The 21,994-nt window shown below is 48.5% G+C and overlaps 2 protein-coding genes across 11 annotated transcripts in view; one reads left to right on the top strand and one right to left on the bottom strand.

The window, feature by feature from the left end:
- The window catches only part of ANKS1A (ankyrin repeat and sterile alpha motif domain containing 1A), a 108,109-nt gene extending 98,462 nt beyond the window's left edge, over positions 1–9,647 (top strand). For 3 of the 6 annotated variants that reach the window (XM_067310706.1, XM_067310707.1, XM_067310703.1), the window contains 4 exons: positions 235–321; positions 640–777; positions 1,877–2,047; positions 3,302–3,758. In XM_067310706.1, coding sequence (XP_067166807.1) covers positions 235–321; positions 640–777; positions 1,877–2,047; positions 3,302–3,421 — 516 coding nt within the window. In that variant the 3' untranslated portion in view covers positions 3,422–3,758. Of the gene's footprint in view, positions 1–234; positions 322–639; positions 778–1,876; positions 2,048–3,301; positions 3,759–6,564 lie in introns of those variants that run through there. The other 3 variants (XR_010886340.1, XM_067310705.1, XM_067310704.1) reach the window with 3 other exon arrangements.
- A 1,210-nt stretch (positions 9,648–10,857) lies between these two features.
- On the bottom strand, positions 10,858–19,520 carry TCP11 (t-complex 11). Of its 5 annotated transcripts, none has more exons than XM_067310708.1 (10): positions 19,297–19,520; positions 18,879–18,997; positions 17,290–17,422; positions 16,464–16,584; positions 15,530–15,750; positions 14,992–15,128; positions 14,043–14,263; positions 13,555–13,739; positions 12,910–13,073; positions 10,858–11,286 (listed from the first exon to the last, which is right to left on the bottom strand). In XM_067310708.1, exons 1-10 carry the CDS (start codon positions 19,503–19,505, stop codon positions 11,048–11,050), a joined length of 1,749 nt encoding a protein of 582 aa, XP_067166809.1. In that variant the 5' UTR covers positions 19,506–19,520; the 3' UTR covers positions 10,858–11,047. The 5 variants fall into 5 exon arrangements, with proteins under 5 accessions (XP_067166809.1, XP_067166810.1, XP_067166811.1 ...); XM_067310709.1 differs by having other exon boundaries at positions 13,615–13,739; XM_067310710.1 differs by lacking the exon at positions 10,858–11,286 and having other exon boundaries at positions 12,985–13,526; positions 13,615–13,739.
- Positions 19,521–21,994: the final 2,474 nt, after the last annotated feature.

Raw genomic sequence — 21,994 nt, 5'->3', positions numbered from 1 at the left:
AACTGTCCCGTCCCCAGTGCTTTTCCTGGTAGTTTAAAGCTCTCTCCTAACTGTGGTGGGAAGGTGGGCGTTTCCACTGAGAAAAGAGGTGCTGTGCTCACTTCAGATCCCCGTTGCCTTCCTTCGCAGGGCAGTGGCTCCAGGTCTCTGCTGGCCCCAAGGGGGGCCTGGGGGCTGCGGTGAGGGAGGCAGCATTTATTCACACTGCTCACTTGAACATTTTTGTTTCCAAAGAAATCCACAGAGCATATGAAGAAGATCCCAACCATAATACTGTCCATCACGTACAAGGGGGTGAAGTTCATTGATGCCTCTAACAAGGTGAGCTTAAAATGCCTCCAAGTCCTGCCCTAACGGCTGCAGGACACATCTGGTCCTGAGGAGCTGCTAAGGCCATGGGAGAGCACCAGGGTGGGATGATTGCCAGCATGTCGAAGGCTGGGCAAGCTGGCTCCTTGTGGGCTGTGTTGCCGTTCATTCCTGCCATGGGAGAGGGCTGGGACTCATCTGGCTGGGAGATCTCCCTGGCAGTACCTGTTTTCCTCCCTGTCCCCCATACACAGTAGCTGCAGCTCCCATTTGCTGGGTGTAGTTAGCATCCCCCCAAGGGTGATGGGTGCTTGTGGTTGACCCTGGCAGAACGTCATCGCTGAGCACGAGATCCGGAACATCTCCTGCGCCGCTCAGGACCCCGAGGATCTCTGCACGTTCGCCTACATCACCAAGGACCTGCAGACCAGCCACCACTACTGCCACGTCTTCAGCACCGTGGATGTGGTGAGTGGGTTAGAGCATCTCTGCTCCCAGCACGCCACAGTACAAGGCTGCTTGTCCTGCTCAGTTCAGCACGTGCTGTTAGTTGTCTGGTCTGGCTTGGCATATAAATCGTGGAGGTGTTTCCCAGAAGCACATGAATAGCAAAGAGCATGTTAGCAGGATGGGTACTTCCACCTGTTCTCCAGGATTTGTAGCTTGAACGTCTCCCTTCAGACCGTCCCCGCAGTGCGCTGCAGGAGGAGTGGTGGCAGTGTGAGTTGCTGTGGTGCAATTTGCTTTGCGTCGAGCCCCGCGTGAGTGTGAAAGCTCTAGCCCACGAGTTGAAAAATGCCTGTTTAAGTGTGAATTTGGTATGTGCAATCAGACACTGGTGATGGCTAGTAACTCCAGATTATCTTGGCATGTCTCTGCACCCATTTTATTGCTCAGCTTTAGTGGTGAGTCATAAAAACATACATGGTCTGTTCTAGGGCTCTTTCACCTATTTTTGCCCTAAAATATTCCTCTCAAAGTCCTGGCTTAAAATGCTTTTCATTTTGCAGCTCTGTCGACAAAGAGAATATTTGTCTGCCTTCATTAGTGCAGCTTCCAGTACTGAACAAAGCAGGGCAGGAGTTTTTCCCTCTTGGGGAATAAGCCGTGAACAAAACCCTAATACGCTCTCAATTATGTGCAGCGTAATGGGCTGATTTAACAGCCTTTTAATTCAGCGACTGTGTGGAAGCATAACTCGCTTTTATTCTCGGGCTGCGCAAAGCGTTTGGGCTTTTTCTCTTTACCGTGCAAAACGCTGCTAAACTGCAATGCTTAAGGGGATGTAACGATCTCGCAGGTGGTCCTGCCAGCCGGCGCTGTGCGTGTGCGGGAGGTGGCTCGGTGCCAGCATTACCGCGAGGCCGGAGCTCAGCGCTGCCCCGCGCGCACAGGACGGCTTCACCAGTGATACAGCAGGATGTGACCTGCTAGCGGGGAGACGACGGGCCCTGCCGAGGGCTCCAAAGCAAGCCCGGCCCTTGGCCGCCGAGCGCGTGGACTCTGCGCTGGGTGAGGGAGCTAACGCGCAGCTAACGGCTCTGTGTTTTCTGTGCTCTCTCTGAAGAACCTGACATACGAGATCATCCTCACGTTGGGGCAGGCGTTCGAAGTCGCCTACCAGCTGGCCCTCCAAGCCCAGAGAGCGAGGCCTCTGGGTGCTGCAGCGGGAGAAATGATCGAAACGAAATCTTCCAAACCGGTGCCTAAACCGCGAGCCGGCATGAGGAAATCCGCAGTACGTATGCACAAGCCGGCAGGCTGCTGGGTGCGATCTGCGTGATCTGGGCAGGGATTTCTCTCCGCTTCCCTGGCACAACGTGCTTAAACTTCCCCCTTCGCAGTGGGGACGGCCCGCATGCAGACACGGTGGTCGTAGCTTCGGGCGCCGCTGATGTTGCAGCGTCTGTGGCTCTGCTGGCAGCTCTGCTGTGGCCTTAGGGATCCGTGTAGGATCAGGGCAAGCGGAGGTGGCAACAGCCCGGACGGGGTGGGGGGTTAAACGCCCTGCTGGATCCAGCGCGGCTTCCATGCTCGAAACTCTGCAGCGCCGCAGTGAGATCAGTAGGTGACTGGCAGTTTGCAGTGCGGGACTATCCCTGTGGCCCAGGCTGGAGCTGCTGAGGAGCAGGGATTGCTGCGTGAGCCGTTGCCTTCCTTTAATGTCTCCTTTTGTCTGTGTTCTGCTTGCTCCCCCCGCTCAGGTGCCGCTCCCTCCCGACACTCGCTGTTGTTACTGTCACACCTGTACTACACACCGCCCCTCCTACCTGCCGCTGCAGTCTGTTAGCCCAGGAGCTAAGGTCTTTACCCTTCTTCCTGTCGTCTCGCCTTGTGAACCCAGCCGGGCTGCCTCCCCGCTTCCCGCGCCTCCTGCTGTGGTCCCCTGTCCTGCCTCGCTGCTGTGTGTCCCCTCCCCGCTCGTTCCAGGGCTCGGGCGAACCCCAGGGACTCCTATCTGCCCCCGCTAACGCAGAGTGGCAGCGCTCGGCTAGCTGCAGTGCTCTTGCTGGCGTCGTTAACCTCCCTGTAGGATCCTGATTTAGGAGGACAAGAGGAAAGAGCCTTGCTTGGTCAGGAGCGTAAATCACGTGGGAGCTCACCTGCCAGGAGCTGTCTTCCTCTTTCTCCCTCTGCCTTTTTTCATAGTGTCATATTTATAGTGCTGAATTTTTCATGCTTGTTTGTGAAATGAAGTGAAGCCGTCGCTGGTGGTGGTAGGGACTCGCAGGCCGTAGCTGAGGAAGCCGTCTCAGGGCGCTGGGTTGAGACTTACATGGCTAGAAATGTTTGAGCTGTGCAGGACTCAAATGCCTCCCCAGCGAGAGCTGCTTCGCCCCCAACATGCACCTTTTGGGGATGGGCGTTAGGCAGACGAGCAGCCTCTGCACGCACCACGCTGAGTGCTTTGAATGCCTGCTCTTTCTGCCCCCGCCTCGGGCTCCTGGAAGCGCAGATGGTCTAACATGCATTTTCCCTCCTTGTTTTCTAGCTGGAGCCCTCTGAGGTGGACCAAGACTCCCAGTCTCATGCCAGTGTCTCCTGGGTTGTGGACCCCAAACAGGACTCGAAGCGGACCCTCAGCACTAAGTATGAGACCACTATCTTCTAAAGCAAACAAACCCCGTGTCCACCTAGTCTAACCGTGCCTTTGCGATCTGATCTGTCTGCTGTTCTAAACTCCCTCTTCCTCCAGCTGCTCGCACTGAGCCCCGCGTAGGCACTACGTCAAAGGCAGCAGCACTTAGGAGACTGTAGACTTAAACGGCTTTTGTACCTGATCACTACTGAACACTGTGAATTCTCCTTACTCGGAAACAAGGGTAACACGCTGTAGGATATCTGTGAGGTGGGAGGTGCAGAGGGATGCAGGCTGTGGGAATCTGAGATGTGGATCCAGGAAGCCGCCTGCCATTTTCACGTCTTTCCCCTCGCTCCGGCACTGTGAATCTCTGGGGCAACGTGACACTCCCCAGGCCTTTTTTCTATTTCACATTCTTATCCTTGGACTGATGGAGACCTCTTGTCTCTGCGGTGCACGCACTCCCTCCTCCTAGATTCTCTACTTCCCGACTGAGCCACGGCTGCGTACTGTTCCAGTGAACTCACCCCTCTTTTTACCTGTCATTTGAATCGACACTAACCACTGTGATACTGCCTGCAAATAACACGTTCACTAGATTTCCTGATGGGGACCCTGCCCACAATCGCTCTCCTTGAAGCCTGGAGCGGAAAACCTGGCTGCGCGCTCTGCTGGGAGCGCTGGTTTGGGCCGGGTGCGATCGTTCCCGCTGCGAGCTCTGACCCTTCTCGGAGATCAGGGGTGGTGGCTTCCGGGCAGTGCCCTGCAGAGGCTTTTCGGCTGCATGCATTTCAGTCCCTTGTAGGATTTCCCCTGTAGGCTTTCTGTTTACACTCACCGAACTCCTTGTGAGCGATGGGCACAGTTCTCATTTTCCAGACTGTAAAGGGGTTAAGCTTTTAAAGGCACATGTTGTTAGCACCGTGTTGGGAAGGAAAGGTGCTTGAGGAAGGCTGGATACTGTGCTGTTAGATGTCTGATAAAGCGGGCAGAGCTTTGCTGTGTTCAGCAGGTTTACTGCGGTTTTACTTTTTTGCCGAAGGGAGAAATGCGATTGAAATCAGTCTGCTGCTGATCCCAAGGCTTATTTTCAGTCTACAAAACACTGCACGATGAGGGCTATAGGGATCTTGAAACATCTGTCACCTTCCATCCTCGAGTGTGAGGATTTCACTTGGAGATGGCCCTGTATCAGTGGGCATCTCTGCCTTTGCTTTTTCAAGCTGCTTCTTAAGTGCATGCTGTTTCCCTCTGGGAGCACGTCCCCATTTCTGTGTATTTCAGCAGAAGCTGCCTTTAATTGCTGAATATGACTGTGGATCCTTTGCATTTTCAACTGCAGGGCACCTGCTGCGCGGGTCAGAGCAGAGCTGGGAAGGGTCCGAGTACGCTGTAGGGCCGTTCAGAGCAGCCCCCCGTGAATTCCCAAGCAAGCTGTGCATTAGACTAACCCCTCTTCCTTCACTTGCATTTGCAAAGCTCAATGAGATGAAGCTGAGGAGGAGGAGAACGATCCGATGGTTAACTCACTGATTTGCAGCGAGTCTAAGTAACTTGGCCTCTCTTTACCTCAGTTTCCCCATTTATAGGATGGGGACAAAACGTACCTACCTCACAGGGGGGATGTGAGGCTTACTCAGTGTGCAGAGCTATTTTAAGATCCTCTAGTGAAAGGCTTCCACACAGTGACAGCAAACCCATTGCACTCAGCTTTGCTCTCCTGATGCATGAAATACCTAACTCGCAAAGACAGTTCTGTAGCAAACCTGCATCTTGGACGCTGACCAACTTCTCGTGGGCAGCAGCTGTCGCACCTTTCCCAGGGACACAGCTGAGCAGATGGGGCAGCGGGAGGAGGGCTCTAGCTGTGCAGTATTTGGACTGCACAAAGCTTGCTAGCGTGCAACCTTAATGTGAGTGTCTGAACTCCCCCCGGGTCTGGCATCACTGGCAAGATCCCCTCACAGTCCAGTTTTGGAGAGCCAGTGGTGAGAGTGGGCCTATATTAGGACGGGAACTATGAAGAAAGCTGGACAGCAACTACCCACACCTTCTCATCTCCATGTGACAAGTCTATGTGGACATCTTAAACAAACATGGGGAGGAGGGCATGCACGTATCTCCAGTAATGCTCCACGTTTCCAAATGAGCTTTTAGAATTTACCTCAAATCTCCCTTCCTGACAACCATGTCGTGTGTATCAGCAGTGAGTAGTCAGAACAGCAAACCTGGCTTATTTACGGCTGTTACTTAGGGGCTTATCCTACAACTTGCAGAGCTGTGGAACGAGCTTGCGTCCGAGTTCTGCTGGGGCTGTAGGTCTGTAGTCTCTCAGCTTCTGTTTCCCCAGACTTGTGGTGGAATCTGATGTTTCAAAATCTTTATTTAGCTCTTTCTCAGGAATGAGTTTGGTCTCCCCAGTCTGTTGTGGCTTAATGACACTGAGTGGCAAACTGACTTCAAGCGAAGAGCCAGGCTAGTAAGAATCCAAGTGAAAGGACTCAAAGGACTGTCTTAAAGCACAAAGAGGAAAACTCTGCCTGGTACATATATTTCACATGCAATGGAGCCCCTTAACATAGAGCCATGGTTCCTCTGCCTGAAGACCTCAGAAGCAGAACGGTGGCACTGCAGTTGCCCAAGGTGCTGCAGTGCCATCTTACGGCTGGAGTGTCACAGGCTGCAGAATACTGCAGTGTTTGAGGTGCTCCGAGAGATGGGGTTCGAGTTCGATATATTGGCTTAGCATCTTTCTAAGCTGTAAAAGTGTTCTGAGGGGGTTTTTTTGCCCTTCAAAGGGAACCTGAATTAGTAATAGCGATGATAGTGTAGTTTCTACTTGTAAGCATTTACCCTGCAGTTGCCCACGCATATACCTGCTTTTAGAGGGTCTGAGCTCTTGCAACTCCTCCTGCTTTCAGCTGGGAACAGCAGGTTCCTCAGCACCTCTTAAAACCAGGTGCCAAATGCATGTGCCTTTCAAAGGGTGACTGTCCAAGTACAGCTGGGATCACAGGCACATCTGCCTCAACTACAAAGCTTCCGCTGCATCCATAGCGCTCACGGCTTTGTCTCATCCCCTGGCTATATGCCTCGTCTTTCCCAGCACTTGTTTTTGTATGACTTGTAAATCATTCATTCCATTATCTTCCTTTCTGTTTGCCTCTGAAAAGCTGATCTCCAGGCAGCTGTCTCCTACCACGGAAATGTAGTAACGGGGCAGAGACCTAAGAAGCAGTGGCCTGCTGACACGAAGATCATCTCCATCTGGCACTGGTGTCTGCCTCTGAGTGTGTGCATGGCTGCTCAGTGAGGGCTTCCAAAGCAGAGGGGGGAAGGGATCCCAGCAACCAGCTGAGAAAAGCAGCTCTCCATTTCTAGCAAAGGAAAGTTGAGTCTTCTGAGGCCGAGAGCTATTGTCACGTTTTCTAGTTTGAGACAAACTTCTTTCAAAACAGTTCTTTTTACATGCAAAATGATACAGAGCAAAACAAAGTTCACAGTTAAAATGTAGCATTGCAGATTTTTGGTGAGGGAAAATCCTTATTTACTGAGAATCCACATAGTGCTGTCTGTCCGACAAGGAGTACAATAGGAAGTCTTAGCAGTGGGAGTGATGTGTGCATCTCTAATGGTACTTAAACTTGCTTCATTTCTGGGTGAACAATAGAGAATGCCAAATTCTTGGAAATAACTTCCTCCAGTGTGAGACGCCTTGCAAGGTAGGTCTGCATCCTTTGTTTTCAAAGCCACTCCAAGCTTTTATAGCATATGGAAATAACTTAGGGAAAACAGCCTGCAAAGGATCTTTCACCCCAGAGCGGTTATGGCCAAGTATTACCGATGGTACAAAGCTTGCTTTCCCTACAGAGAACTGTTGCATTGCAATACTTGATGTTTCTATGGCAAGGACACAACTTTCTTCCCATTTATGCACTGAATACCTGGAGAGGACTCCATTCTCCAGCCTCTTGTGCACCTGTCATGTTTTAAATGCAGTTATGCCCTGAAGAGTTGGGGGGTTTTATGTTTATTCATTTGTGATTTAGCACTTTTTTGATACTAGCTCATTATTTAATTAGTGCAACAGTTTCAGAAGATGAACAAATAAGGATAAATAAATTCTGGGCTTTACACTGAAACAGTCCATACCTGAGGATAAATCAAATCAACTGAAGGATGGCTTGGCCCCAGTCAAAGTCCTGTATCCCCAAATGCCACCATCTTGAAGGTGCTGTGTACTTAGTTTCTTTTGAATTACCAGAGTATTTAACAGTAGTTTTGGCTGTGACTGAACTGATGCGTTTCCACAGTACTGTTTCCCTTGAGGGACAGATGATAAAATGGTTATGATTTTTAATTCTTGAGATGCAAAAATGTAGCGCAGCACACTTGTTATAATCTCGACAGGCATCGTAATGGTTGGGGATGTGGTACCCTGCTGCTTTATTAGAATGATATGCCCTAATAATTTCTGTTTAACTCCATTTGCTGCTGTATTTCAGGATTTCATTTAGTCTCTCTAGCCTGTAAGACTGAGAGAGCAGTGAACCATAATCCCAAGGGCATAGACCTGTAAATGATTAAGAGGGGGAAGTGGAGATTTTTTTTTTTTTTTTTGAATTTAGGAAACCTAACATTCCTTGTTATGCATATGTTGCAATTCATACTGGTGTAACTGTAAATATTTGGTGTGTTGGCAACAAGTCTTTTTGGAGAGATTGCAAATTGAACCTCTGCTTGGGAGGAGGGACACCTTTCTTTTTTGATGCATGAGCTTTTGAAGGTTGGCTTGGAGGTGAAGTGGTGATGAAGACTCCAATCTTCAAGGGACTGGCCTTAACGTGACCCTGGTGGTCCTTTCCAGTCCTGCGTATAAATCTTATGGTTGTCTTCAGTGATCCAACAGTTCTTTAGCCAGATACTCTCTTTCTCACTTCATAGACAAAGCAATTATTTTGGCAATGCATCTCCCCTTTTATTTTGGCGGGTTTTTTTCAAGGTACTTGTGTGCTGGAGACTGATCCTGGACCATGCCTGTTACTGACTTCTAGTAATTTGATAACCTGTTCATTACACAGTATTCTGGCTCTTCCTCCTTACAGGGTTTTATGGTATCTGGAGGAAAGTGCCCTAAATTTCTGGTGCTGAATATGACTTTGAATCAAAATGCGTCTGCTTTACTACCTGCTTGTGAAAAGGTGGTACTATCCTGGGTTTTGTTCCCCTTTTCAAAAACAGATTGTATGTTAGAGCCTTCCATTTGTACGTGGCATGAGTCCAGGCCGGGAACTCAAGAACTAAGATGCATAGTTGCTTGTCTTTTTTAAATATAGGAGGGGATGGGTTTTTTTTTTCCAAATGAAAGCTGCTTTATACTTTTTAATTTTGTATTTACAAAAAATGCTTATCTTAGCTGTTCAGCTCTCTTTGAACTTGCTTTGAGCTTTTTTCTTTTTAGAAGAAAAATTGATGCAACTTGTGGGGTATGTGCCTGTCCCCCTTCTAGGGAGAAAGATATGGCACCTTCCGGGATGTACCTCTAATGAAAAGTTTATACCTTCATAAGGCTGCTGTGAGACACAGACCAGATGCCAAATAGTACCTCCAGTTCTGTGTGTAGCTGAAGTGGATTCAATTGCTTTAATGCTCCTTCCATCCCACTTCAGAAATTTCTAGCAGCAGAATTTTCCCTGGCTTTCTTGTGCTCGCATCATTTCCATGCAATCAGATCTTTATTTTAGAGCAAGCACAGTGTTTGCAAAGCTGTATTGTTGCAAAAAAATCTCCCTTTTAGATCTCATATTGGCATTATTTACTGCATTTTTCAAAAGGAAGTAAATGTGCTGCTCTTCAGAAAGTAGATCTAGCGTGAACATTTTTCTTACCCTTGGAAGAAAAACCTGAGATTCCCTAACAGGGCAGAGAACAGTCAAGTTCAGTTTGCAATGTAGACATTTTTGCTAATTGTGATGTATGGCAGTGGGACTGATTTGTAATACAAATGTTATTTAATCTGTCTGTATTTTGATACTTGAATTTTCTTTTATTTCCTGTATATACAATTGTTAATCTGTTCAAATTTGTCTGAATTTTAAACATCTTGTGGTACCAAACATAACCAATCTGTGCAACAACATAGACTGACCTCACTACAACAAGGCGAGATTGTAAATATTCCTGGGCTTCCAGCAGTCGTTTTGTTGTTTCCATAATTGTACAACTTAGACCGAATTAATAAACAAACTTAGACACATGCTTGCTCCGTTGTCACTGCGACCCAAGTGTTATACCAAAGTCTTCTCTTCATCTGCTTTAAAGCAATGCTGTTCTCGTGCTCGTTTAGCAGATGTGACCTGCGCAACAGAAGCAGGTAAGAGAGGGTGGGGGATGGCGGCTTACTGATGCCTAATTAGTTCAGTCTAGCACTGTCCCCACGTTCGCCTGACTTGTCAATCTGAGGAACAAGAAAACATCAGTAACATCAAAGCCTTGTACAGAGATGATTTGCTGCTATTGTAGAAGCAAAGCAGAAAATGCTGATCTGCTGGGAGCAGTTTCAGTTTAATTCTTTGGCAGCAGAATAAGGGGTTTATGTTGTCCCTAAGTATATGGTAGGCAGTATGTATAGTTACAGCTGCTGAGTAGTATCGTTAGTGGAAGCTGTTATTTTTGCAGTAAGTCATATTGACCCTAAATACTGAATACAACATTCTTTTGAGATGTTAAAGTAATTTATGCATTAAAATGCATCCAACTGTTCTGTTAAAGGTAGATTTACTTATAATGTGAGTCTCCAATGCTTTGTACATATTCTTCCTGTGATGGTGAGAAAAACTAACTTTTACCCCCAGTAATTTACATCTTCACAGATTGTACCATTGAAGGTGAATTGTCAGGACCCTAATTTACTAGTGATAATCACTAAAACCACTTTTCTGCAGTATGTAACAACTGTAGCAGTTTGGGCAGATGTTATATAGTATTTACCCAGCAGAGATTTTTGGCATACCAAAAAGTGGGACATGTTCCTTATGTAAAATCAGGCCAAGAAAGCTAGATATTTAAATACAGGTTAAAGTTCAGATTTGTGTGTCAGGTAAAATCTGGCTGATATAAAATACTAAATACATGATGGACTGCTAGATTTATACCATATGTGCCATTTCTAATAATTCAGTAAGTCTGGTTTTTAAGCTAATGTTGAAATATATTGAGTAGTTTTAATGATCTTAAATACCATGTGGCTTTATCAAATCCAAACAGTGTCCCTGGCCTGTGACTAACATGTTTCAGCAAAGTAGGCTAAAGGCCCACAGTAGAATTAACACCTTAGATTTAAAAAAAATAGAAAACCTGCCTAAGCTGCAGTGCAGTTTTAGGAACTTAATATCCCACTGTCTTCCCCACCAGTGAGATGAGCCGCATCAAACAGCAGAAGGTTTGGGGGCAAAAAAGCCACCATCTTTTTGCAGTTGAAAGGTTTATTCAGATACATAAGTGCCAAGTGACAATGCCAAGAGTCACTTCCTAGTAGCTCCGCCAGCCCAGCTGTGTTTACTTCCAGTTGCTTTTTACAAGCTAAAGCATGATTTGAGAAACTGCTGGAGAATCCATTCCACTCCTGCCCTCCTGTGTGATACGTAGTGAAGATGATCAGAAAGAGTCTATTCCTGCGTCTGGTTCCGGTTCTGGCTCTGGGAGAAGCACTTTCTTGAGAATTTCTGAGTAGTAAGGTCCAAACACCTGCCTGTTGTGGTGGATCACACTTCCAAACCTGCACCCAACTTCCAGCAACTCTTCTTGAATGGCATCAAGGCCCTTTGGGAGGTCCTTGAGAGAATTCTGTCCATTAGGGGAAATAAAAAGGCTGAGGAATGAATGAATCCGCTGCTCTGTAGGGAGTAAGAGCATGAAAACAAAAATCAGCCTTGGCAGAGAAAGCTAGCTTTGAGAGACAAAGGGCTCCTCGTGCAGTCGAGAGCAGATGTGTGGACAGCCTCATTGTCACAGCATGTTGTAGGCAGTAACCCTGTGTGGGCTCAGGGACATAGTGGAAGTATTTGGAAGTTTCTTTTCCAAATACTAAGTAGATTTAACAGCATCCAGCACAGGAACCAAGGTCAAACTATGTGATGCTAGGAGAGTATTTGAGCAAAGTATCATGTATGGTTGCCTTGTTGTCACTTTGCCCAGGGTAGCTGCTTATAACAAGGGCTAGAGATTGGACAGTGAGCTGAAGGACTTCAGGTTTGATGGATATATGGTCATTCTTACATTAAAGTGGAGCAGTTCAGCAGTATGGATTTTTCACCAATTCTGAAGTTTTTGTACTGCATTGATGCATCAGGCATCTTAGAAGCATAATGGAATATGGAATTTCAGAGTCTAGAATTTATTTAGCCTGCCACAGCAGCATTTTAAAATTGGTCGTGTTCAGGAAGCCTTTCTGAGGAACACGTAGCTGAGATACAGCAACATTTAAAGCAGCTGGGTAGTTGAATTTAAAGTATGTGTGTGAAAATGCTGACAGTGACCAACCGTGCAGACAAGGCACTGTGCGATTCTTCGATGCAGAGGAGGGAAGACTATCTGGTCCCACAACTTCTTTCTAATGCCACACCATCAGAGAGTCGTTGGCATCACATACCACCCACCCTGCCATATATCAGGGCTTGGTTTAGGCTATTAATTCAGTCTTCTGAATTGCATCAAAACAAAATAGCCTGCTCTGACATGGAAAGAATAAGCCCAAATAAACAATGCTATTGAGTCCACACCGGCTGGGAAGGACACTTAACTCAATGAAACATTGGGCAGGAAGAGCCTCACCCTATTTTCATAGCTGATAAAAGCAAGTCTTCCATGTGGAAATAATCTCTCCAGTAGCATACTAGCTGCCTGTGGCACAGCAATCTACATGGAGTTAGTGTTCAGAGTACTAATAAAAGGTCAAAATAATCAGCTCTTATCCAAACCATTTGAATAAATATTTTGATGGAGCAGCATTGCAAGGCAGCTGGTTAGCTCAATACCAGACAGTGCACTCCCTAGGGATAAATATTATTTAAAGTTCTTAGCATGGTACTTTACTAGGCCTAGTAATTAATCTCTCAGTCTACATCCTAGCCTGAAGATTGCAACACTGCCTAATAACCAGCCTTGCACTTGGGCCTGTTTAGCTTTTAGCAAGGATGAGAGGATTTAAGAGATTTTCAAAGCAATTACTGCTTGGGAGCCTTTGGAGGAGGAATAGGAAAATCTGGGCAGTTTCTGAACCTAGCTTCATTGCCTTCCTCTCCTGTGCAGACTGTGTAGAGAGGCCAGGAACTGAACTCAGCTCTTGCTCAGCAGTAGTTCTGCTCAACACAGGGAGTCTGCTATGCTAGTACCTATCCTAGACTTGTCCTGCCTGCTCCAGGGTCATTAGGCTAGACCTAAGTTATGACCTGAGAGTGCAAATACTCAGTTCCTTCAAAGAAAAGCCCGCTGAGTTAGACGTAGGCTCAGAGACTCACCAATGATACTCCGCACTGCATTGTCCTTGTCTGCGATGCTTCTTATCTGGCCTTTCAGGGAAGCACATTTGTCATTGGTAAAAGCAGGGCAACCCAGCTGTGAAAGAGTCCTGCTGACTTCCTGGAGCACTTGATTGCTGATGTCTTGTAAAGCTTCTTCATACCTAAATCATGCAAAGGTATACGCACTCCAGCCACTACTCACATTTGTTGGGGAAAGGGTCTTGCAGGCACAGAGCAAGTAGGGAAGTCTCTCCGTATGTCTTTTGATGGGAGTGTCATCACAGCCAGGTAGCATAGGACAATCAATGTTCAGCCACCGCTCTGGTGCCTACTGCAAGTGAACTAAGCGTCCCTTCCCCTGCTCTTCGGGGAGCAGGAAGCTGCCCAGGGGCTGACTCCTGTGAAATCGTAATCAGCACCACTAATTTCCCCTTTAACCAAGAAGGGACTATTGCTAGAATGTTAGCTCCCAGCTAAAAATGCTGGCTGACTTCCCCTACTCCTTGCAGTAGACCTGGCTGCTATTTGGATCTTGGATCCTCTTCCACTCCCGGGGAGGATTCCTGCTGCTCATCCCACAACCAACCAGTGCCTGCATACTCACTCTTCTCCTGCTGGAAAAGAAAACTTAAAGTAACCCACCTGGTACAAGAGAGCCCTTCCAAGAGGACCTTTGTTACCCGTTTCAGCCTAGCTACAAACCCAGGTGAGCCAAATAAGGTGCTTCCACACATGCCACTGGTCACTAGCAGGACTGCAGCTATGATGGTAAGCTGATTCACCTGCGACTGTACTTCCTGCAGTCGGGCCTGATCCATAAACAGTGTCTGTGAACAGAAACCAAATCAGCCTGTGGGTGTACAGACAGCAGCTGTGGTAACAGCAGTTCACAAGCCATGGAGCAGGGCTGTAACAGCCCCATGAAGCTGAGTGGGAGGAGACCACCTGGCAGCAGGGAGGTTTAGTTTTGTGAGAAGTCCCAAGTTGCTTCACATGGGGAATAAAATCATGCTGTAGAGAGGATAGGGGCTCTGGCCAGTTCTTTCTACAGAAGATACAGAACCTGTAGACCTGTTCATTTTGCATATCTTTATGACTTTGCTGTAAAGGTGTTCAAGCACTTCTCTTACCTCAGGATATTCCTTTTGTCCAGGCTCCCAGCAGAGCAGATTCATGTATCCTCGGTTCAGCACAGATGTGGGACTTGGCACAGCTGTGCTACTGCTGACTGCTCCCTGTGAGAGTGAGGCAGGCGAGCTGCTGACTGCAGGGTGGGGTGGAGATTGTGAAGAGGCCGCAGCCACTTCTGCTGCTGCTTTGCGCAGCCACTCTGTTGTGTGATCCAGGCTATCTGTAACGGGGTAACAAAAAAGGATGTTTGAAAGTATAGTCAGACTGCTCAGGCTAAGTCGGTAAGAAGTGGCTATGCTACACTACAGGCTACAGGGAATGTGTGTTTGGGAGGCCAAGGCATCACACTGGCTCCTGGAATGGTGGGGAGTAGCTTACAAGATCACTAAAGTACAATATAAATGTGTAGCTGCCGAGGCGCAGGGTTGGGCTAGTGGAATCGGCCTCTGGAGAGCTTTATACTGAATAAAAGATTTCAGTCTCCAAAAGGCACCTTTAATGAAGTCCTGTGAGGGAGAAAGGCAGCCAGAGAGAAATATTCTAGAGCCTACTGAAGATGAGATGTCTACATCAAATGCAGACTTTCCTCTTTAAATATGTCTGCTAATAACATTTTGCTCATTCCTCTGAGGATCTCAAAACACTTTAAACTTATGTGATCTTACAGCTCCTTGTGGGATGGCTACTAGCTCTGCCTTATGCAGGGAGAAACTGAAGCACATTAAATAATTTCTTTTCTGCAAGGTATGTTAGTGAAGAGGCTGAGAAAGTGACCCAGGAGCCCTTTAGCTTTTAGAGGTAATTCTCTTGTCTATTATTACAAGTAAGCACATGATGAAAGCATCAGCTTTGGAATACTCAAGTCCCTTTCCAGCGCCTTTAACAGCTCCTGTAAGAGTACACAGTGTTGAACCAGCAACTTCTCCTCTCGCTTCCCTGCAGACTTACTATGCAACTTCTCTAAGAGCTCCTGGAATTTCTTCCGTTCGTACTGGACGGAGTGGTCCTGCAAGTGGGGGCGGAGGCTCTGGATGGTAAAATTCAACATATCCATTTTCATGAGGTCCAACACTCGGAAAATCTCCCTGGGATGAGACACAGTGAATTGAAAGTTTTATCCTGTAGTAAATGCCATGACTAGGGTCATTTTAGAATGTTGAGAAAGGGGAATTCAGAAAGGGGAGTTTGGATTTTATTGTTTTCTGACAAAAGGCTGTTCAGTCTAATTGGAGTCTCCGGTCCCTAAAAATTACTAGAAAATCAGATTCATTTCACTAAGGACTTTTCCACTGTTTAAAGAGCAGCTAGGCAACATGAAATATGTCTACGCTGAAACTCAACTTCAAATAATGACAAGGTTGAAGCCCAGAGTGCATAAAAGGGGCCTTGGGCAGTAATTCCAGGGCGGAGTTTTCTCTAGGCCCAATGTATTATTGTTGAAGGTTATGCTGGTTTATGTAGACAAGTCACAGTCAGCAACACCAACCTAAGAAGCTGAACTGGATCTGTCAGGCTTTGCAATCTTTGCACTTCCCCATCTCGAACAGGCGCACACAGCATCGCCATTGTGCCAAGGATGTACATGGTGAGACTGGGGATATCCAGAGCCCCGTGTTCAGCCTCCTGTCTAATCAACTCCATGTCCAGGGCTTCTTCAATTTGGCTTCGCAGTCGGTTGTGCCGTGGCAACAGCAGTGATAGCAGAGCCTGCCAAAAGAGAAGCAGCCTGGTCTTGTTCAAGGAACTCTACAGTTTTCCAGAGTTGCTCAACAGGAATCAAGGTTGGCCTTGCTGTATTGAGAGTAAGATAATTACCGAGTACACAAACTCCGGGGCACGCAACAGCTTTTAGTGAGTGCTTGTCTCTAATGACTCATTTGAGGATGTCTGGCTACTGTTTCACATATTGCAAAACCCCTTTTACTGTCATGCAGGAAAGGAGGAAACTGTCTGGAGTCCAAAGGGAAAGTGAGGACTGAAAAAGCAAACTATATGCAACTTCATACTTTGCTAGGAACGTGTATGTCTTTTCGTTCTAAACAGTTTTCTTGTTCGCTATGTTGTATTCTTGTTTATTAGAGACAGCTCCTCATATACCCAGAAGAGGTGTCTTATATAGAGAACTGTAGTTTTTATGTTTGGCAGACACTATGCCTGGAATGGTTACCACAAATGACAGTTCAGACAAAGGCTTTCCATTGTTTTGGAGAGTATGTGTTTGAAGGACCTAGGGGCAGAGAATGAGTTTCCTTCTCAGGTTTTAGAAGGTGCAATTGTGTAACTTGTATCTCTCTATAAAATAAAGGGAGCCTATTTTCTCATCCCTCTTATGCATGTTCACAAGGGAATACTTGGATGTAAGAGGTGAAGTGATAACTGACAGTAAGGCAACCATTCTTCCTGTGTCAGGAACAGCTCACCTCTTTTATCTCCTGCAGCAGTTGGATTGCCTGAGTGTAGTCTGGGGGACTAGCAGAGAGCTGTTCCTTCAGGCTGTCCCAGAAGGCCTTGTGCAATGTCTCCTTTACTCTGTTTTCCAGGCTAAGAAAGAAGAGGGGAGGGGAGGTGTTTTCTATTAACATCAGACGTATACAAACTCTCAATTTGATGGAACGATTCCTGTCAGCTTTAATTGCAGCTCAGGCCTTTGGACATTTTCTTCTCTTAATCTTTACTCCCAACTGCAGGCAATACGCATTACCTTTCTCTACCTCACAAAATTCTCTCTCAACCTAAATTCCCTGTTCTTCTAAAGTGGAACTCCTTCCTATCAACTCTGTTCATAAAGTATGCTTAGCCTGTCTTAACTGTGGCGTCAAAAGATCATATTTTTCAAGGAAACTCCTAAGTCCCTCTTAGACGATCAACAGAAGTTGATCTAATGCTTGTCTTTGCAATGAAAGAGTGAAATAACAGGTCACTTAAATAGATTTTTATCTAAAATGCAGACACCTAAGAAGGCATCTTTGCTGAAAATTCTGCTTGGTTTATATCTTACAGTCACAGCTTATATACCTATAGCCTCTAAATCTTTCAGTGTTAGTATCATACCTGATACTCATCATATTTGAGTACTTAGTAAATCATGAAGCAATGAATAAATAGAAACAGGCTCCCATATCTTTTCTTTCGGGACTATCTTATTTTCTTGTCACTTCTACAGTCAGACCCAAACCCACCTCCTTCCCACATTCCAACATGCTTTCTGTAGTGTGACAGAAAGAAGCTAGCCCCAAATGTGTATACCTGTTTGGGGCAAAGTTGACTGCTTGCAGTTTGAAGTCATGGTTGAGTACAATTTCATGTGCAATGGTCAGTTTGGAAATCTCGTGAGCTGTTTCCAGTAGTTCACTCATGGAGAGAATTTGTGGAGGGCTGGCTGCAAAAAACATAATAACAATGAGTAAGTCTGTAAAAGCAATGTTAAACGCAGTCTAAGGTTCAACATTTCCTTTAAAGTGATTTAGAGGATTTTACAAAATGAAAAATGGAAAAAAAAAAAATCTGAGAGAAGAGGGTTTAAAAGTAGAGAAAGGAAAAAAAAAACATTTAAATCAATGATCAGATACTAAGCGGATTTGGTCACCTCTCCACTCACATTTTGGTCCCCCTTTGTTATCCATTATGTATCCTGTCTTTGAACTATGCCCCTTATTCTGCAACCTAATCCCAGTGAGAAATCACTATACCTGCATCAAATCTCAGTGAATTCAAGGGAGTTCCTACTCTTCTCAGCTACCACAGGGCTACACCTTAAGAGCATAAGTGCTTCAATATGCAGAATACCTAGCACATGTCTAAGTTTGAGTGGCTAGCTCAAGAGTTCCTGAAACACTTGAATCTTCTAGTGCTAGAGTACTGGAAATCAAGAATAATTAAAGAAGCCAGTTCAAATATTCCTAGAAAACTAACAAAACAGGAAGGAGTTGCAAAACTTGTAAGAATGTTGTGTCGCAGTTTCTAAAGTGGGAACATCTTAAAACAAACTAGAGTTGGTTTATTCAAATAGCAGACTCTGATCCCTCTCTGAGCAGCAAGCAGACTCTTCACAGATTCTGTCAGGGTCCTACAAATGTGATATTCCTGCAAAATATCCTGTATTTCCTTCTGCGAGCCTGGGTGTTATTGGAAAAGAGCTGCAGTGCCCCCATCACCATGCGCAGCAGTACAAGCAGTATTCACTGCCCAGCTTGCATTGCTGAATTCATAACTATGTTAAATAACATGCAATAATTACAACAAGGGGCATGTGACTACATATATCTATAGGTAAGATGACAAGTCCCTCAACTGATTTAAGCAAAGCAACCAAGCCGGTGTGAAGATGGGACAATGGCAGGTGTTCATTACAGACTAACGGGTCACAGCTCTCTTTGTATAATTCTGAGGGTGGTAACGGCCACATACGGTTCAGCTTTGGCTGGATCAGAGCCATTAACTTTACCGGGCCAACAGGAGGAGGATTGGGGATTTACTTTCTTTTTCGAGAGAGTCACTTTGCAGTGGCACTTCCACCTTTTCAGCAAGGTCTGTTTACGGATAAGTCTTCGTTTTCTGTGCGGGTAAAACGACCTGCCCCCTCGTTAGCCTCCCTCCCGCCGGCGCACCTGAACGGGGAGGCGACCCGAGGGCAGCGCGGGCCCCCCCGGCCACGGCGCACACCCTTCCTCGTTTGTGAAGGAGGGCTGACACCTAGTGACCGCTGGGAGAAGCTCCCCCGTCGGTCCCGATCCCTGCGCCCTTTCCAGGCAGCCTCCTCTCAGCAGCCCCGCGCCGGGAGGCCGCTCTGGGCCCGCCGCCCCCTCCCCTCCCCGCGGCGCCGCGCCCCGCCGTACCGGGCGGCCGGAGGGCAGGCAGCTCTTCCTCGCGGCTCCCCCCGGAGGGGCCGGCTTCCTCGGCGCCGCCGTCCGGGCGCGGGGGCTCCTCCTCGTCGGGTTTGGGCATGGCGGTGTTCCTGCGGAGACGGGGACAACGGCCCGGGGGGACCGACCGCGGCGGCGTCAGGGGGGACCCGGAGCGGAGGGACGGACCGAGGCGGGACGGGGGGAACCGGAGGGACGGACCGAGGCGGGAAGGGGGGGGGGCACTTGGAACAGCCCACGGCGGGGGTCGGGGGGGGGTGATGGGACAGCCCACGGCGGGGGTCGGGGGGGGGGAACAGCCCACGGCGGGTGCCGGGGGTTGGTCCCCGAGGGGCAGAGCAGGGCAGGCGGTGGCGGAGCGGGCCCAGCCGCGGCGGGGAGCGGCTCTCACCTGGGCCGGCCGGTGCCGATGCCGGTGCCTGCCCTTGCCGAACCGCCGTTGGCTCTGCGGCGCACCCGGCCCGCGACAGCTTCAAACAGGGCCGAGCCCACAGCACTGCGGGGGAGGGGGGGGGCGGTGCGCCCGCTCCCGCCGCCTTCGAGGGTCTCCCACCCTCCGAGGGGGGAGGCAGCTCCTACCGGCCGGAGAGAAAGATTCATCGCTCTAAGGAGCCCCGTGAGGAGCCTCCGCGTGGTACGTGGGGGCACCGGCGGCGAAGCGCCGCGGACAGATCCCCCCCTCTGCGCTCGGCGCCAATGGGCCGTTCCACAACTTGAACCATAACAGCCCCGGCGGGTAGGTGGCTCCCGGGGCGGGGGCTGCGCTGCTCCAGAGCTACTGGCCGTTAGGCAGCGTCTCCCCCCCTTTTCGGTGAATGGAGTGCTCCAACGCGTGCGCCAAGGCGGCGCTGTGGGACTGTCCCATTTGAAAAGGGGGGGGGGAAAACAAGTGAATGAAATAAATAGCTACGAAACGAGATCTCCTCAGAGAGCTTAGCGAGAGGAGAGGGTGGCCGCAAACGCGCTGCAGTCAGTTCAGGGTGGGCTGTGCCTGCGCGAGGCCTCGCAAGAAGCTGCCTTCCTCCTGGGTTCCTCCTTAGGGGTGGGGGGCCTGGACGCCTGGGTCCCTCCACCGCAGCAGGGGTGATGGTGGTCGCTTGGCCGGGGCGTTGCGGCGATGAGGAGCCCTGGCGGATCCCAGGATGTGCGGCTGGGAATGCCCTCGGCTTCCCTGGGCTGCGCCCCCCAGGCAGCGCCCGGACAAACGCTGCGGGGCGGCCGGGGCTTCGCCAGTTCTTGAGCGTGTCCCAGGCCACGTTGGTGAACGTTTGCCCTCATTTTCTTCCACCTTGACCTGCTGATCTGTAAATTGGGGGCGATGAGACTCACCCGTCTTTCTGTTCAACAGAACAGACCTGCCCATGGTGCTCTTCAGAGATTTGCAAAGGAAAACCACTGCAGAAGCAAAGGGAGATTTTTATTTAGGTTTGCTGCTGTGTTGGTGCGGCTTGATGCCCAGGGAATGTGCCCATGACTGATATTGCAGGAGACTCCATGTGCTTGGCATCTCTGAAAATCCAGCCAGTATCCTGGAGGAATATCCATTTTACACGCTGGGGTTGGAGAAACCAAACACAAGACCCCTCTTTCTATAACCGTTCTTTCTGGCATCTAGTACTGTCAGCAAAAGGAGAGCTAAGCGCGGTTTCACTACTCCCTTGCCGTCTGGCTGCTATCTGTGGGACATAATCTTCCTTAACAAAGGCATTACTCACCACCGTGACCTTCCCAATCCCGTCCCCAGCCCCTCCTTTGCAATATAGTTCATAGGTGGAAGTTGCAAATAATTTGGGAGGTCCTTGCGGGCTAAGCGAGGCTGGAGCTGAACAAAAGGCAGTCGCCGTGTCCGGCTCCCCTTACCCTCTGTGGAATGGCAGGAATTTCGCCGCGCTCCATAGTCTGGGGGAGTTACGGCATCAGTGCTGGGCTGATTGTTTTTATATCTAAAGCCTGTGCAAGGCTGTGGCTTAGCGCCTGTCAACTGCAGGGGTATTAACCTTAGACCTGTCAGAGTGAATAAAATAAAAAAGCCAACCCTGCAGTGCCGGAGAGGCTCCGGAGAGTGCTGCTGGCTAGTGCTGGGTGCGTGACAGCTGCAGCGTCCTTCCATGAAACTTTTCTCGTTTATTTTTGTCCATTTTCTTTCTGGTAGGTGCAGAAAGCAGCGGGTGAATCTCTGGCCATGTACACGTTTGTTATGAACCTCCCTGTGACTTTGTCAGGACTAGGATTTAATTTTCCACGGGGGAAAACCCTTGTGCTCCCGTGACACTTTTGCCTTCCTTCTCCCTTCCACCAGACCCCGCACCTCCTCTCCCACCGCACTGGGGGCAGGAGGCTGCCGTGGTGTGGGGTCAGGCTGGGTTTCCTCAGCTTGGGAACGCTCGGGGCTGCTGCGAGGGACGAGCGTGAGAAACGGGGCCTTGATCCGCCTGTTGTAAAGCAGTGCTGGCGCAGCTCTGTCCTTCAAACTCAGTAAAATGCTTGGAGGTGGTTGGGCATTAGGGCTAGAGGAAGGCAGAGGATTAAAGGCATAGTGCTGGCATGCTTATGTGGGGACAGACAACCAAATTACCACCCGGTAATTAGTTACAGCTTCACAGCTGGGCTGCACAAATGACTCTGTGGCTCTCTTAGCCCATTGCAGTTGCAAAGGAAAATATCCCAGGTAGGGTTTTAAAGGTGGTTGGAGCTACTGCCGTTGCTCTGGGTTTGCAGCAGGCTAAGAGTGCAGTTAATGCAGCTCAGCTGATGAGTCGTAGCTGGTTTAGCTGTAGTAAGTGATTGCATGCCGGGGGCTAGCCTGAAACTGTGGTCTTCCCACTGCCTCACAACACGTGGAGCTGTGTGCTGCCCTTGTGTCTGCAGTACAAGGTTGTGTTAGAGCAATCTCCTTAAACCATTGGTGATTTCCTTAAACCACTGGGGAGCTGTAAAAATCATCTCATCAAAAAGCAATAAGGGAAAACTGCTTGGTTTGGGCAGAGTTGCAATTACATCATCCAGCAAGCGGCCCTGGGCTTGAGGGTGGAAGCCGCTGAGAAACGAGCTGGGAAAACCGTCTTCCCAGAAGTGCGGACAGCTCTTTC

Source organism: Apteryx mantelli, chromosome 25, assembly GCF_036417845.1.
Source record: "Apteryx mantelli isolate bAptMan1 chromosome 25, bAptMan1.hap1, whole genome shotgun sequence".
Taxonomy (NCBI): domain Eukaryota; kingdom Metazoa; phylum Chordata; class Aves; order Apterygiformes; family Apterygidae; genus Apteryx; species Apteryx mantelli.
The sequence above is the reverse complement of the archived record's forward strand: the minus strand, read 5'-3'. Positions and strand labels throughout refer to the sequence as shown.